The sequence below is a fragment of the Megalobrama amblycephala genome, linkage group LG17 (assembly GCF_018812025.1).
Source record: "Megalobrama amblycephala isolate DHTTF-2021 linkage group LG17, ASM1881202v1, whole genome shotgun sequence".
NCBI classification, from domain to species: domain Eukaryota; kingdom Metazoa; phylum Chordata; class Actinopteri; order Cypriniformes; family Xenocyprididae; genus Megalobrama; species Megalobrama amblycephala.
In genome coordinates this window covers 32,243,216-32,258,363 of record NC_063060.1, presented here as the reverse complement: position 1 = coordinate 32,258,363, position 15,148 = coordinate 32,243,216, and the positions used below count along the sequence as shown (strand labels likewise).

Sequence of the window (15,148 nt, the reverse complement as noted above, 5' to 3'; positions counted from 1 at the left end):
CGTGGGCTGGCATATGCAAAGATTGGGGGCGTACACCCCGACTGTTACGTAACAGTCGGTGTTATGTTGAGATTCGCCTGTTCTTCGGAGGTCTTTTAAACAAATGAGATTTACATAAGAAGGAGGAAACAATGGAGTTTGAGACTCACTGTATGTCATTTCCATGTACTGAACTCTTGTTATTTAACAATGCCAAGATAAATTCAATTTTTCATTCGAGGGCACCTTTAATTCACATTCTATTGTTAGCTGAAGGCATAAATGCATGGGATGTTGATGTTCTGAAACAATTATAAAACTAAATTATTAATTACTGAGGATGATAATCCATTTATCAAAACTGTCTTTAATATAAATTTATGAAGGTGTAGAAGAAAGGCAATAAACACAATCACTTGTTTTCAATACAGTTGATGTCTGAGAGAACCAAGGATTTTGAAACAAAACAATTATCAGAACTCACTAGATTCACTGACTAAAAGCAGATAATATTACAATTTTATTTTTCAAAGTTTGTTACAAAAACATTAACATTGGGCAGCAAAATGAAAGAGGCCATCCCTGCTGATATGTAACAGTCCATCCAAGGTCTAGAAGACACATAAATAAACACACATGCAACACGAACAAACAAGCAAGAGTACTTGATATTTTAGTATAAAAAGGAGAAAGTGACTAGGCCTACTTAAAACTGATTCCATACACAGCAAAGCGATGAGACTTCTTACCTGTTATTCCCACAATAAATCTGTCCTCAGTGAGTCATAAGAGAGCTGAAACATGATTTCCTCTTGTACAATACAATGTAAATCCTTGTGTATGAATGAAACTTCCAATAAAAATGTAAATATGGTTGGTTGTTTTGTCGTGGCTTATGAGAACTTAGCTTGATCTTGAAAGAGGCAACATTTTCTTCACTGCAAATTTGTGAAGATGGAAAAGAGCAGAAACCCTTAATACATGTATTAATTACAACTTGATTTTGTATTTCATTTTTGGGAGTTTGTGGGTCATCTTTCCTCACAGTTTGTGCATATACACTCAACAGCCTCCTCAAGTCTATGTGATCCTCTCGGTGCACCACTGCACTAATCCACCCCAGAAGCTCAATGTGAGATAACCAAGAAGGCTGTCTTCTCTCGCCATCCACTGAAAACACAATTATTCACATTGGAGTCCTCCCAAAAAGAAAAAGAAAAACAAAATACTCTTCAATCTTTAAATTGTCTGTTTGTTTGCAAGTTCTTAAAGAAGTGGTCCGGTTCTGGGTGAGGCTGTCCGGGCTCCCAGTCTTTAGCTGAGATCGAGGAGTTACGGTGAAGTGAGGAATCTCGGCTGAGACTGCTGTCCAAAAGAAGGTCAGGATGAGGTGGCGGAGGCAGGATCCCTGGGTCAGGCTCGCTGGTAGAGGAACAGAGGGAGTCTGTTTTCATGGGTCGATAATCACGCACACATTCCTGCCTGGGCAGTGTCCGACTAGTCTCGTGGACCTCGGTGCTGCCATTGGAGGTGCTTCTCCAGTCCCAGGTGTTCCCGTTGCCTGAAGATAGACGGACCACTGGATGATGAGGAGCGTGAGCGTCTACTGTGACAATGCTGCTTCTGTCTTGCTCCGATGGGATGCGGTAGTACGGAGACTCTGAGCCAGTGCTGGAGGTAGCACAGGACGAGGCGGTCTCAGAGGACTTTGGTGTGGTGATGGTAACTGGACCGTGTTGCTTCGACATAGCAATGACCTGCATAACCCGTGGCTGGTTGGGCAGCCGTGGAGGTTCTGGCGTGGCAGCTGGTACCGGACCTCCTTTCTCTGTCATGGACAGCCATTTAGCCCTTGTGGTGGCGCTTTTAGGTGACACCGGTGGTGGTCTGGTGGCTTCCTCTGGGATATGAACCAACTGCGGGGCACCGGGTCTCTGAGGCATCATCACCCTGGCACCACCTGCTGCTGTCGTTGCTCCCCTGTTGGCTTGCACAGTAGGATAAAGTGAAGACGGCATGCCCAGCTCCTCTGAAGCTTCCTCCTCGACTCCACCAACTCCCTCCGCAGTTGCTCCCTCCTCCTCCTCCTCGTCCCTAAGGCTGAGACTGCGCATCTCCATTGATTTCAGCTTCCATTCGGACACAAGCTGTTTAGAACGTTGAGAATCCATTGGCACATGGAAAGTCATGTGACGCTGAGCAGGCTCCTCCATAGCGTTGGTGTTAGCACGGGGCAGTGTGTTACTGAAGGTCACCATCGTCTCCTTCCCCATCGGGCTGCGAGGAGCCAAGAGCTCGACATCTGCACTAGCTCTTTTCAGGCTGCCCATTGAGGCTTTCTCTCGACGCACCTTACGGTTCAGGCCAGCAACATGCGGCGGGGCCGAGAGCTCATCGTTGCTCTCAGAAGCATGGGCCTTTTGGTACACCGAGTCGTGGCCACGCTGTGTCAGTTCTCTTAGAGGATCTTTTTGTGGAGGATGGGGTTGCTTCAATGGCCTAGGGGAGGCTTCTTCATTGGACTTAAAGTTCCCCACTGCATATAGTGCCTGGAATGTGAGAAAGACTTGTTATTGTAAGGTTAATGAGAGTCCACTAATTAATCTGACATTTTTACAACATGAAGACAAATTAATTAGATTGTGTGTACACCAAAGGTGTGTGGACACCTAAACACTTAATTCATATGTGCTTATTGAACATTTCATTTAAAAACATTGGGCATGGGCATAATTAGGGAGTTGGTCTTTGCTGCTATTACAGCTTTTATTGTGGTAAGGTTTTCCAATAAAAATGTTATTAATGTTTATTGCAGGGGTAGCCAACCCAGCAGCTGGAGGGCTACATTCCTGCAGAGTTTAGCTCCAACCCTAATCAAACACACCTGAACCAGCTAATCAGGGTGTTCAGGATTACTTAAAAATAAGGAGGTGTGTTAGAGCAGGGTTGACAAATGCTTGTTGCCGAAATGTCTGAAAAAATAAAATGCTGAAATGAGTGTGGCTATATAGCTGTGTAGGAAAACTTGCAGACAGCTTTTACAGGAAGAAGAGAGTCAGTGTTGTTCCACTCAATGTTAATCACTTCAAACAGTTGACGAGTAGCTGAAAAATGTCTCCCACGGTTAGTGTGAGTTTAATGTGAGACCAAATATTCACTATAGGGTTCAAATCTGGACTCCGACCAGGCCAAAACATAAGCCTAATGGACTTGTTCTCAAGCCACTTCTTGGTTGTCTTTGTAATTTGGGCAGGAGTATTGTCTTGTCGAAAACTAACATCTGATCATTCTTCTTTGGATAACAACTTTTCAATTGTGGAAAGGAAGCCATTCTGCAATATTCTCCTGTACTTCAAAGCATTATATTATTTTTTACAGTGAAGCTCACCAATACCAGCAGATAAAAAGGCTCCCCACACAATAACACCTCTTCCTCCATGCTTCACTGTGGTAGAGATGCATTTATTATTATATTTCTCAGCAGATTTTTCGAAGACATTGCTCTGGAACATCACCATGCAACTCGTGTTCATTGTGATTCATCATTCCACACACAACTTCCCATATTCTTCCAAAAACTTCATTCTGTCTTTGATGTTTTTCTGAGACAGCATTGGCTTTTTAAGTAGTGCATTTGCTTAATTTTAGCTAATTTCCTGACCAATAACTTGTGGTAAAGACAATTAAAAGCTTAGTGTTTAGCCATTTTGGGCCCATTTTGTGTGTGTATGTATATATATAGTTTTTTAGTTTCTTTGCACCCCATTCTATTATAAATGTTTGTCTAAGGAGATTGTATGGCTGTATTATGATTTTATACACTTGCTTGTAAAAGGTGTAGCTGATATAGCCAAACCCATTAGTTAGAAGTCCACATACTTTAGGTCATGTAGTGTAAAAACAAAACATTTGCTGTTCATCAGTTATGCAGAGCTTTCTTTTACCTATTTTCTATATTAATGTAATGATAATTTCAGAAATTGTTTCAACCCACTTGACTGGTTATGGAGATTATAGCACAAAAGCATATCAGAGGAAAGAGATGACATGAAGAGAGTGAAAAGGAGCTGTGAAATTGTCCCTGATGAATCCTGAAGGATTTCTCTTCCTCTAATAGAATAGAAATCCTAAATATAGAGCTTGCAGTCGACAGATTAGAAAAGAGTGAAAGAAGGAAGATAAATAAGTCTTGATATCCTCTACTATCCCAAAATTGTAGCTGTCAAAGCAAAAAATTTTCAGACAAGTGAACTACAAAACCATTAAAGACTCACTAGATAAACAGCGATGCCAGCCCCAATCACAAAGCCCACGTAGACGTCAATCGGGTGGCTTCGATACTGGGTGATTTGGGTCAGACTTGCCAGGGCTGCGGCTATGGCAAATGCAAACACCAGCACAGGCTTCAATAGCTTGGTGCTGTCTGAGATAGTGGCATTGAAGTACATCTGAGTAGAGAAACATAAATATCACACCAACATGACAACTGCTCTATTAAAACCCTAAAAATATGAAATGACCTCTAAGGGCTGGCTCAAATTAAACATTTTTTTAAACTTGAAGTTTGGTTTTTCGCTGTTCTTCTAAGTTAGCGCTACATTGTAAACCTAAAATAAATGCTATAATATGATATTTGTTATATAATTTAGAGCTAATTCAATATAAGTAATTAAAGCTGCAGTCCGTAAGTTTTGCTTCTTTGTTGCCATCTCTGTTTGAAACCTGCAATTGCAGTTATTTGCAGAATGATCATCTTTACGTGGGTTGTGCATCGGCGCGGCTCCTCAGCGTGGATGAATCTAATGTTTGCTGTCAGTCACCACATCGGTGTGGATACTGTACTTCGGAATCACAGATTCTATGTCTCGGAAGTATGACCAAAATAAGAATTTTCACTGTAAAATGTCATCTGAACAAGTAAGTAACAAATCTGCCACTTTTGTTCTGACCAACTGAGAAAAAAAGCATTATTGATCCGCCGACTGTAGCATCCTCCACATGCCATATAGCCTACTAGCTGGGACTCCTTGTTTATGTATACAGACGTGACGTATTCATGCATAGACGAACGACCGCATGCTCGAATTTCCCGCAGAAACCCACCAGTACCGCTTGAATTAGAAAACATTATTACAAGCTTACCGTTGTGTATCGGGCTAAGGTAAGGAGATGGTTTTGAACATTGGCTGGTTATGTACTTGCTCAAAAATTGATTTTGAATAATTTTTAACCAAAAAAAGTTACGGACAGCAACTTTAAGTAAAAATACTTATACTTTAATCACAGATCTTAAGAGTTAAATCTACTTGCAGCTGCTTAATTTTACTTAAATGGTTAAGTTTGCAATTTGAGAAGACACTTGCACTTCCATGGAGAAAGACATGCAATTCCCTGTCCACTTTAATTGAGTCAAATGCCTCAGTTTTATTTATTTATTTTTACAACAACCAATTTGCATGCTTTTAAAGTATGGTCAGCCAATTAGATTGTACAGGATAACACTAATTTCCAATTAGAATGAACTAAAATACTCCAAATGTAGTTACAGCAGCTTGAATGTCTCTCTTTACTGTCCAGAGAGAATAACTTCATTAACAGTTGGAATCCCACATTGAGTTCAACGAGGCATAGCTAACAAAAGAAGACTAATGAGCATCTCAAGCTCTACAGCTGGGAGACACCAAGCTGAATGTGGCCTATATACTCCACACTCTATCAGCAGAGGTCACTCGGCAATTGACACGGTTCTACGCTTTTTAATGCTGATGCGGGATCCTTCTAATAACAGTGCTATCTCAACAATCACAGTGGCAGGGTTTTCCAAATTACAAGTATTTTGCATCAGATAATTTTAAAATCAAAGTTCCCCTGAGAGAAACGAAGAGAAATGCTTACGGAGATGTAGACGGCTGCAAACCCAGACAGAGTGGCGTGTTGGGAGGGGAAAGTTTTCCTGATAACACAGAGACAGAAAAAAGGGGGAAAATTACAGCGACTTCAGTAACACATCACATGAATAATCTCAGAGCGCAGCCAAGAGTTTTAGCATGTGAGGAAGAAATGTAAATGAGCCAAGGAAGAGATGCAGGAGGAATGTACCACACTTCAGTGAGCAAAACACAATGTCATTTCTGTTCCATAGCTTCCATGTGCCGCCTGACAAGGATTTGGGGACAAATCCATTTGTAATCCTTGTTGGTGCAATGGGATAGAAACTGAAAACTTGAAATAAACATCTATTTTCATCCTGTTTAGTCCACGCATTGGATACGGAACACTAGGGGAACGAATTGTGCATGAATTTCATTTGCAATGTGTTTTTTTTTGTAGCAGTTATGTGCAAATACAATATGCAAATCAGGTAATGCAGCGACAAAATGAATTTACCCAGTCATATGTGAGAACGCATGGTGTTGTTTATGTGTATTCACCTTGCTGACAGGATGGCATACTGGTCCCGGCCTGAGCAGATGTCCTGGGTTATGTAGGGGTTTTTATCGCAGGCCACGCCCGGCAGTGTGTAGTTGGGTTTGCACACAGTTAGGAAGAAGGGAGCATGATAGCCAGTGGCCAGCTGGATAACGTCAGTCACCAATGCAGTGGCGCACAGCCCAAACACATGAACACCTGTGAGGGGACGAGAAACTGTCAGCGTGGAAACGTGTGAACAGAGCCAGGCTTGTTTTTGTTTGTCTGTGTGAATCTTACATGGCCAACACTCAACCATATGCTTCCAAAATAGACAAACCTGTAAAAATGTCTGAACGCTGTCGAGTGTATAATGAATAATGAATGTCAGAAGTCAGAGGAAGTCCAAGTATTAAAACTAAAAATAGGAGATCTAGTGGACCGTCCAAAAAATTCAGAGATCTGCTTGGTTACAAACATTCTTCCAAATATCTTGCTTTGTGTTCAGCAGAACAAATTCCTTTATACAGGTTTGGAACAACTTGAGGGTGAGCAAATGATGACAGAATTTTCATTTTTGCGTGAACTATCCCTTTAAAGGTGCTAAAGAGGATCTTTTCATCGACTGAGAAACCAAAGAAATGAGCACATGCGTAAGAACAACCCCCCTCCTTCACAGCTAATTTCGAGGGAACGCCTCCCAAAACTCGTGCACGAGTATTGGAACACGAGTGTTTACCACCGGCATTCGCTGTGTCGTGTTAGTGGATTCTTTATGTCGGACTCACCGCAGGTAACTCATAATCTGCAGTTGTTACTCCTGTCTCCTGACAAAAACATTGCATGCAGCGCCTGTGGAGTGTGGAAAGTTACTGGAGCGCGCAGCTGCGCTCGTCTCTCACAAGGAACGTCATGGCAGTGATTGACAAGCCAGAGGGCCAATCGTTTACGTGATGATCGCGTAAACGATTGGCTGATTTTTTTAAGGCCCTACCTCGTGCACAGATGATGTATATTAATATTATTCCTTTCAGTGCACCTAATAAATAGTCTTTTATCAGTTAGTAAAGACAGTTTCAAGTAATATTGCAAAAATGTATAAAACAAAACATCCTCTTTAGCACCTTTAAAGGCACAATATGTGAAATTTTTAATTAAAATATTCAAAAATCACTAGAACAATGTTATATATTTTGTTGACTTGTGTACTTACATTACCCCAAATGTTTCCAAGAATGTTTAAATCCAGAGAAATAAACAATTTTAACCAGGACACAGTCCGTGCGTCGGCTATCAATGACATCATACCCGCGTTACCCTCGGTTTCCAGTTTTATTTTGTAGAAACCATGGAAACACCAAAAACGCTTTAATATATTATGTGTTTTATTAGACAGGTGAGCAACTGTTTGGATACATTCATCGACAGAAAACTAATCATGTTAAATAGCTCAACACAGTAAGTCTCATCGTTTAAATCTTGTTTTCTTGATTTACTGCAAGTACCATGTTTTACCATGCCTAATATCGATCTAGCTTACTACAGCGTGCAACAAGTGTCTCATAGTAGCCACCGAGTGAACGCACAGAGTAGCACTATAACAACTTTCAACACACAACAACAGCGCTGCGTTACCCCATATATGCTTGACCGGAAGAAGCGGAAGCACTCGTCTGCGGCATAATAAAAGTTCCGCTGCTCCCGTTAATACTCTCATCCATGAACATGATTTCTGCCCGAGTCCTGTCCTGATTCTTTTCCACCAGCTGTGAGGTGAAGACGACATCTCCCAAGAATCCGCACTCAATCTCAAGCTATGCCTTTGTTTTGAATAAGCAACCTCTAGCGGTGAAAATCTACATTTAAGTCTATGCATGTCAAGTATATTGGCCATTGAATCATTGTTCTCTCTACAGAAAAACATAATAATTTCATTAGTTTAATATTTATATTAACATTTTTCATAATTAAACATTGATTAATTGTAGTTTCCCACTTCAAGACTTAGGTATCTCTTAACATACCCACAAAGCGCACTGTTCTGCGTAAGAATGAGTTGAAGTTGCAGCCTCCTGCATTGATACTCCCTTCTGAACCAGAGCGAATCTTCAGTTTGGACTGCATGCAGTACATCAAGGCTTCACCCAGCATGATCTAAGCCAAAAATGCACAGAAGAATGAGAGCTGCCTGAAGCAACATTAGAAATCCAATCTGTCAAGTGTTTAATTATGCTTAACACAAGATGCTAAAACTCAGTCCTTGACCATGCAATTCACTGGCCATGCTGTTACTGTTCACATTGCATCAATGAATAGAGTAAAGGAATTTTATGTAATTTTCACAGTAGTAGCTACACTGAGATAAATAGGTTAGGCCGTTTATGAATAGAGTATGAACACTCACAGACGCTGCAGGGCCAGCAAAGGCCAGGCTGAGCAGCATGAGCAGAGGGATGAGCTCGTCTCCTGTTTCCACATAGGGCATGCTCAGTGTGCGGTCATGGCAACGGAACCCAACTTTGGCTGGCTGTAATACGTCTGTCAGCTCCAAGAAGTAAAGAGAGATCATGGAGGATGCCACTATTGGCAGCTGAGAGAGAGATAGAAAGAATAGGTGGGTTATGGGAAAGGTGGCACAGGAGAGGATTATGGCGGAAGGAATCAGTCAACATTTACTGCATGGAAACATTCAGGAATTATTTATGTGAACAATATTAGGCATACAGTGGCCCCCAAAACATTTAAACACTGGTACGGATTATTTGGGGGAAAAAAATTTAAATAAACATTTTTCATATTGTAAAACAACACATTTTTCAAACTTAAGACCAAAAGTATTTGCTGTTCTTACTTAGAGTTTTTGTCTTGTTTCCAGTCAAAATATCTAAAAATTCTTAAATCAAGAAGCATTTTCTTGACAAGTAAAAATTATTTTCTTGTTTTTAGGAAAAATAAGTTAAAATTTACTGTGATTTTCCTTAAAACAAGCAAAATAATCTGCCAGTGGGGTAAGCAAAATAATCTTATATCAAACCAAAAATAAGATATATAATCTTGTTTTCAGTCTGGATTAAGATTATTTTGCTACCCCACTGGCAGATTATTTTGCTTGTTTTAAGGAAAAACTCACTAAATTTTGACTTATTTTTCCTAAAAACAAGAAAATAATTTTTACTTGTCAAGAAAATGCTTCTTGATTTAAGAATTTTTAGATATTTTGACTGGAAACAAGACAAAAACTCTAAGTAAGAACAGCATTTTTTGCAGTGTGTCATAATCTGTGCTGATTTCTGTTTCATTCTCATACACTTTTAAGTTTGTTTATAGTCATTTTCTTGTGTTTTCTTTCTGTTTACATCAATATTATCTCATTGAAAAGGAATAAAGCCGTTTAAGCCCAAAAAATCCTTTCTGAAATCTTGTTAAAATCTCTTAACCCTGGTTAAAGATGTACTTAATTTAACATGATAAGAAGCTGAGTTTTACAGTATCCAGCTTCACTACATGTAAAATAAATGGCATATTTGCTGTTAAATATCACATTTGTAAGTCATTCCATGTCATTTATTACACAGCTAAGATGCACATATCATTTTACAATCTCATACGTTTCATCACATCTTTATATTGTAACTCAAAGTGACATGTAAATGGCGTTCAATGCAGATGACTCCCTCACAAGTGGTTCATGGCAGTGGTGCGTAACATGCAATTTTTTTAGGCAGTTTAAGGACAGGATGAAGAAGGCATTTAGAGATTGTTAAAGCTTTACCACAACAACTAAAATACAGTGAGAGCATACCTCCACAAAATAGAAACATGGCAGCAATGTCATGCTGTCTTTGGGAGGCTTCTTCTTGGGCTTGTCTTTTGGAGACATCATTTTGGGGTTTGGCCGAGTAAAATCTGAAAGTGAATACAGTCAAGACAGAATAAGATCACACATGTGATATTTAGATACACATTGTTGAAAGATAAATAAGTCTGTTCCTATGCTTGTGGCACTAAATAGCCTGCAACTTTTATTTGGCTCAACCTAAAATAGTCTTGGAATAGTGTTCAAATCAGTCTGGTAAATGGACCACTGGGAATGCTTTTTTGCTCACCAGCCGCTGTGGCTAGTGGTTTTCCAAAGTTACTAGCCACTCAGCATTTTCACCGACCACAATTTTGACATCGAAACCATAGGGATAAACCGCCATATAGATATTTTTTTATATTATCTCATAATTTGGCAGCAGGTTTATTAGGCTGCTGTCACTTTAAGACCTGACGCATGGATCCATTATACTGTTACACATGCGTTTTCTTTCTCAACTGTTTATGTTTACTTAAAACATAACTGACTGTGTTTACGTGAATACTTGCAAAGACTGGCATTTTGACATTATTTTGTGTGTATTTGACTGTTTAAGTACAATAAGCAGAGAAAAAGAACTCAAATTAGTGCTGAGAGGCAGATTTATGTGCCCACTTTGGGTGTGAGCACAAAATCTGCAGGAATGAGTAAAATTTTGCGCAATACATGCAATCCCACACTGAAATTCAAGCCCTTTAACACCAACAGTATTCATCTGAAAGATGCGCAGAGAGCAAGGTATTGTGTATCTATTCTGCGGAAAAGAGTACTGGAAGCGTTTCAGATATTTTAGTATTGATATCTATCGAAAAGTTCATATTTTTGACAACACTACATTGCACTTAGTTTATTATTTCAAAAGCCTTTTTAAAAGACTACAATTGAAAAAAAAATTTTTTTTAAATATTTTTTTTAATATTTATATATATATATATTTATATATATATATATATATATATATATATATATATATATATATATATATATATATATATATATATATATATATATATATATATATATATATATATATATATATATATATATATATATATATATATATATATATATTTATACAAAAAATATAGGCCAATCAAAAAAATATTTTTTTTTGATTGGCCTGAAGAGAAAATAAATAGAAGAAAAACTACAATTTTTTTGTGTGATATAGGTTTTTTTTTTTCAAAGGTGATGATAATAAATTATGAAGCAAACCATGCCGGCTCATCAACCATATCCTCATGCATGTAATAAAATCCACTGGTCTTTGCGGCTAAAAATAAAAAGACTGCATAGCCAGTCAATATCAGCCAACTATCAGATTAATACAGTGATGTGAATATTTGTACTGTAAATGGTCAGTTCTGCATATGCCCACAAAATTGATTAGTGACTTTGTTAGGCTTCCCTTATTGGAGTTGCCTTGTGGAATTCACTATTGACATAGCGCGCAATAGCCTGAAAAGCCACATCTCTCTCCAGGCGGACAGCTAATGAAAGTTGGGTGACACATGGTGGCCATATCAGCTTCCACGCCTCACACTGCACAAACAAAGAAGGCTCTTTTCAGGGGAGAGGGGACTATTTATCCTGCACAACTTTGTTTGTCTCTGAAGAGAGAGGGGGATAAGGAGAAGACCGAGAATGAACAGACTCAAGTCTGTGCTGTCAAGGAGTCTATTGGCTGGCAAATAAAAAGAGCTTAGCAATAAAGCAGCAATCAAGTCAGTCTGTGAGCCTCTTCAGCAATATGTCTGAGCTGGTGGGAAGATGGTACTGAATAATTACGTTTTAAGCGTAGAGAAAGTGAGAGATTATTCAACTTATTTTAGTGATTCCTAACTCAACACTGGAAAAAGATGTTTGAAAAGAACCTGAATGAGAGTCTGCAGGGCCCATGCCCAAGATCTAAGATAACCTTAAAGGGTTAGTTCACCCAAAAATGAAAATTATGTCATTAATGACTCACCCTCATGTCGTTCCAAACCCATAAGACCTCTGTCCATCTTCGGAACACAGTTTAAGATATTTTAGATTTAGTTCAAGAGCTTTCTGTCTCTCCATTGAAAATGTATGTACGGTATACTGTCCATGTCCAGAAAGGTAATAAAAACATCATCAAAGTAGTCCATGTGACATCAGTGGGTTAGTTAGAAGTTTTTGAAGCATCGAAAATACATTTTGGTCCAAAAATAACAAAAACTACAACTTTATTCAGCATTGTCTTCTCTTCCGGGTCTGTTGTATATCCGCTTTCACTCCACAGTGACGGTCTTACGGGTTTGGAACGACATGAGGGTGAGTCATTAATGACATAATTTTCATTTTTGGGACTTCAATTACGTGTAATGTTAGCAAAATCATGCGTTTAAAAGTCAATTTCAATAATTTCATGAAGTATGCAACCAATTTAACTAGCTTCACCTTGGGAATGCAACATTTTTATCATTATATGGTAAAATAATACTTTTTTGCCATAACAACATGCAACATTAAGTCTATAAAATGTGGTTAATTTTATTATTTCGTTACTGAACTACTTATATTGAGTTTATTGTTTGCATTTTAAATAGATTCAGAATTGTTACAAAATATATACTTTTTCATTACTTTCTGCTTTGAATGCTCGATGAATTCTGATTGGCTGTCAATATTATTCTTCATCAACTGGAAAAAAATCACTCTGAAAGTGATTCCAACGATATTGTTCCTCTGTGTCCTTATCGTTAGTTGTGGTGTGGACTCAACTAGAACGATTGTTTAAAATTTTGTTATTTGTTATGGTTATAGTTATCATCCTAGGTGGCATACTGTTTCTATGGCTACTTCCTCGAGCGAAAGCAACTTCTGTTCATGAGAGTCTAGCTTTTTTTTTTTTATCTTACTTTTTGGTTACTGAAACGTTTACAAAAGGTGATTAAATGTACACTTGTTAATAAAAATAATAGTTTTAAGACCCCCCCCCATCTTTTTGTTTGTTTTGTTTTGACCCCTGTCGGTGTGTGGGGAGGAATGGGGGGGTCAAGCTTCTGACCGAACACACCCGCCCCCCCACAATTCCCACCCTTGAATCACTGATCTACTGTACCAGCTGCGCTGTCCACTACACGGTACTGAAACTGTTCTGACTGAGCAGTGCTCCCTCTGACACATGGCTACAGCAGAGATGTAACATTAAAGGATGAAGAGGGTCATCTGTGCATCATACGAGATTTCACGGGACAATCCTGTTTGTCTTTTAGCACATATAGCACATCTTATGTGAAACCCCCCTTTAAGGTAAATACATTTTCGTTGATTTTTGGCATTTCAAAATGTCCTCGTGGCCAGTTACCATCTCACACACCTCTCTCCTCTCCTGAAATGGTGTCATGAATTATTCTGGATGTCGTTCAGAAACACCCCGCGTAATGCTAAGGAACTTTTTTATATATTTAATGTGTATTTCAGAAAAGGAAATATACCAAAACCCGCCAAGAAATCTTGATACTACATGTCAGCTTTCACCATGTCTGCTTTTAAGGGCTCCCGGGAACAGGCTCGGTCACCATCCGACAGACACCGCATCTCACCTCTTTCTCGTTGATGTTGGAAATTCATCGACTCCCTCCGACCCCTTCTCCGTCGCTTCGTTCGTCTGTGGTGCTCCAGCTTTCCTCAGTGCGACTTAATCCATTTCACGCTTGTACAATATATCTTTGTGTTCACTTCCCCCCGTGCGCTGAAGGTAAGTGATCGGATAAAAGTATGAATGGGGCTGGACACTCCACTTATATTTCCTAAACGTAGCTAAGTCCCAGAAGTATATGTGAGTAATTTCCTCGGAATTGGGCCACTTTCTCATGGAGATCTCAAACACGGTCCTCTCGGATGAGCGGATAGTAATCGAAACAGGAATGCAGTGACTGTGTAGGGCACCGTGAACACAAAAGGCTACTGGGAAGGGGGTTTCTTGAGGGAGGGGACAGAAATGAGGGAGGAGGCGGTCCACTTTTTAACACAAACGGACGGAGAGCATCTTAACCCCCGCTTATTTCCAGTCATCAAACCGTAATTGTGCAAGAAAAGAGATGTAAAGACGCGACATATTATACGGGAGTTCCGTTCACGGCCGCAAGGGTTAAGTCGCTCCTCTCTTTGTGCATGTTCATCGACTGCTCCATCATGCTGAACGTTATCTGTAGGCTACTTTTGAGATATTCTGCTCGGAGCAAATGTCTTATGTGGACCCAAGCATGAAGCGTAGGGTCTTTGTTTATTTTTATGGGGTGGGGCTGTATTTGGACCATGCGCTCCTTTGTGTCTAGGTATGTTTCCCGTCACAAGCGGACAGCAGCACATGGCGCAGCACACCTCTAGTGAGAACATGTCAGCGCGTCATCGCAGGCTCACGCTCGCTCATCGCTGCTCTTCGCTCGAGTGAATCTCGCATTTTCCTTGAATCATAGGGCGACCATGAGTGTTTCTAATTTTGGTTCCAAATTTTTATCAATTTTACTGGTAGTCTACTGTATGAACATTTTTTTGGGTATAATATGTCACAGTTTACTTTATTTTGCTGTCCTCACTTAATATAATTGAACTATAGTGTCCTGCACCCACTAGTAAAAATATATAAAAAATGTCTGAATCATTTTTGGTTTGACTGTATATATGAAAAACACAAATAGCAAGTGTTTTCAGATGGAGCTTTCAGGTGCTGCTTGGTTTTAGTAATAAATGCCATTCAATTTGGTTTGTGTAGTGAATAAAATATGAATCAATGACAAATAAGGATGTTTGAGATGATAAACAGGAGAACTGTTTCCAAAATCTAATTCAAAATAATAAATAATTTGTTAGTTTCATACATTTCTGAAAATAAACTCTAGTCTTGATCATTATTTTCAAAAACGTTTTCAA

At 39.2% G+C, this 15,148-nt stretch overlaps 1 protein-coding gene across 2 annotated transcripts; it reads right to left on the bottom strand.

Annotated features, from left to right (window-relative positions):
- Positions 1-326: 326 nt before the first annotated feature.
- On the bottom strand, positions 327-14,594 carry plppr3a (phospholipid phosphatase related 3a). 2 transcript variants are annotated; one of them, XR_007180992.1, is made up of 9 exons: positions 13,819-14,594; positions 10,190-10,293; positions 8,792-8,977; positions 8,412-8,541; positions 6,411-6,606; positions 5,875-5,932; positions 4,254-4,427; positions 729-2,528; positions 327-590 (listed from the first exon to the last, which is right to left on the bottom strand). XR_007180992.1 is itself a non-coding variant. In XM_048164409.1 (8 exons), the coding sequence occupies exons 1-8, from the start codon at positions 13,844-13,846 to the stop codon at positions 1,212-1,214; spliced, it is 2,193 nt and encodes a 730-aa protein (XP_048020366.1). In that variant the 5' UTR covers positions 13,847-14,594; the 3' UTR covers positions 327-1,211. The 2 variants fall into 2 exon arrangements, 1 of the variants encoding a protein (XP_048020366.1); XM_048164409.1 differs by having other exon boundaries at positions 327-2,528.
- Positions 14,595-15,148: the final 554 nt, after the last annotated feature.

What these genes read in the sequence shown, in the direction of transcription:
- plppr3a (XM_048164409.1), bottom strand. Translation starts at nt 13,846, where the DNA reads ATGAATTTCCAACATCAACGAGAAAGAG. An exon ending in CATGTTTCTATTTTGTGGAG is followed by an intron (nt 8,978 to 10,189) that starts GTATGCTCTCAC and finishes TCTCTCTCTCAG; the next exon opens with CTGCCAATAGTGGCATCCTC. An exon ending in CTGGCATCGCTGTTTATCTA is followed by an intron (nt 2,529 to 4,253) that starts GTGAGTCTTTAA and finishes CTCACATTCCAG; the next exon opens with GCACTATATGCAGTGGGGAA.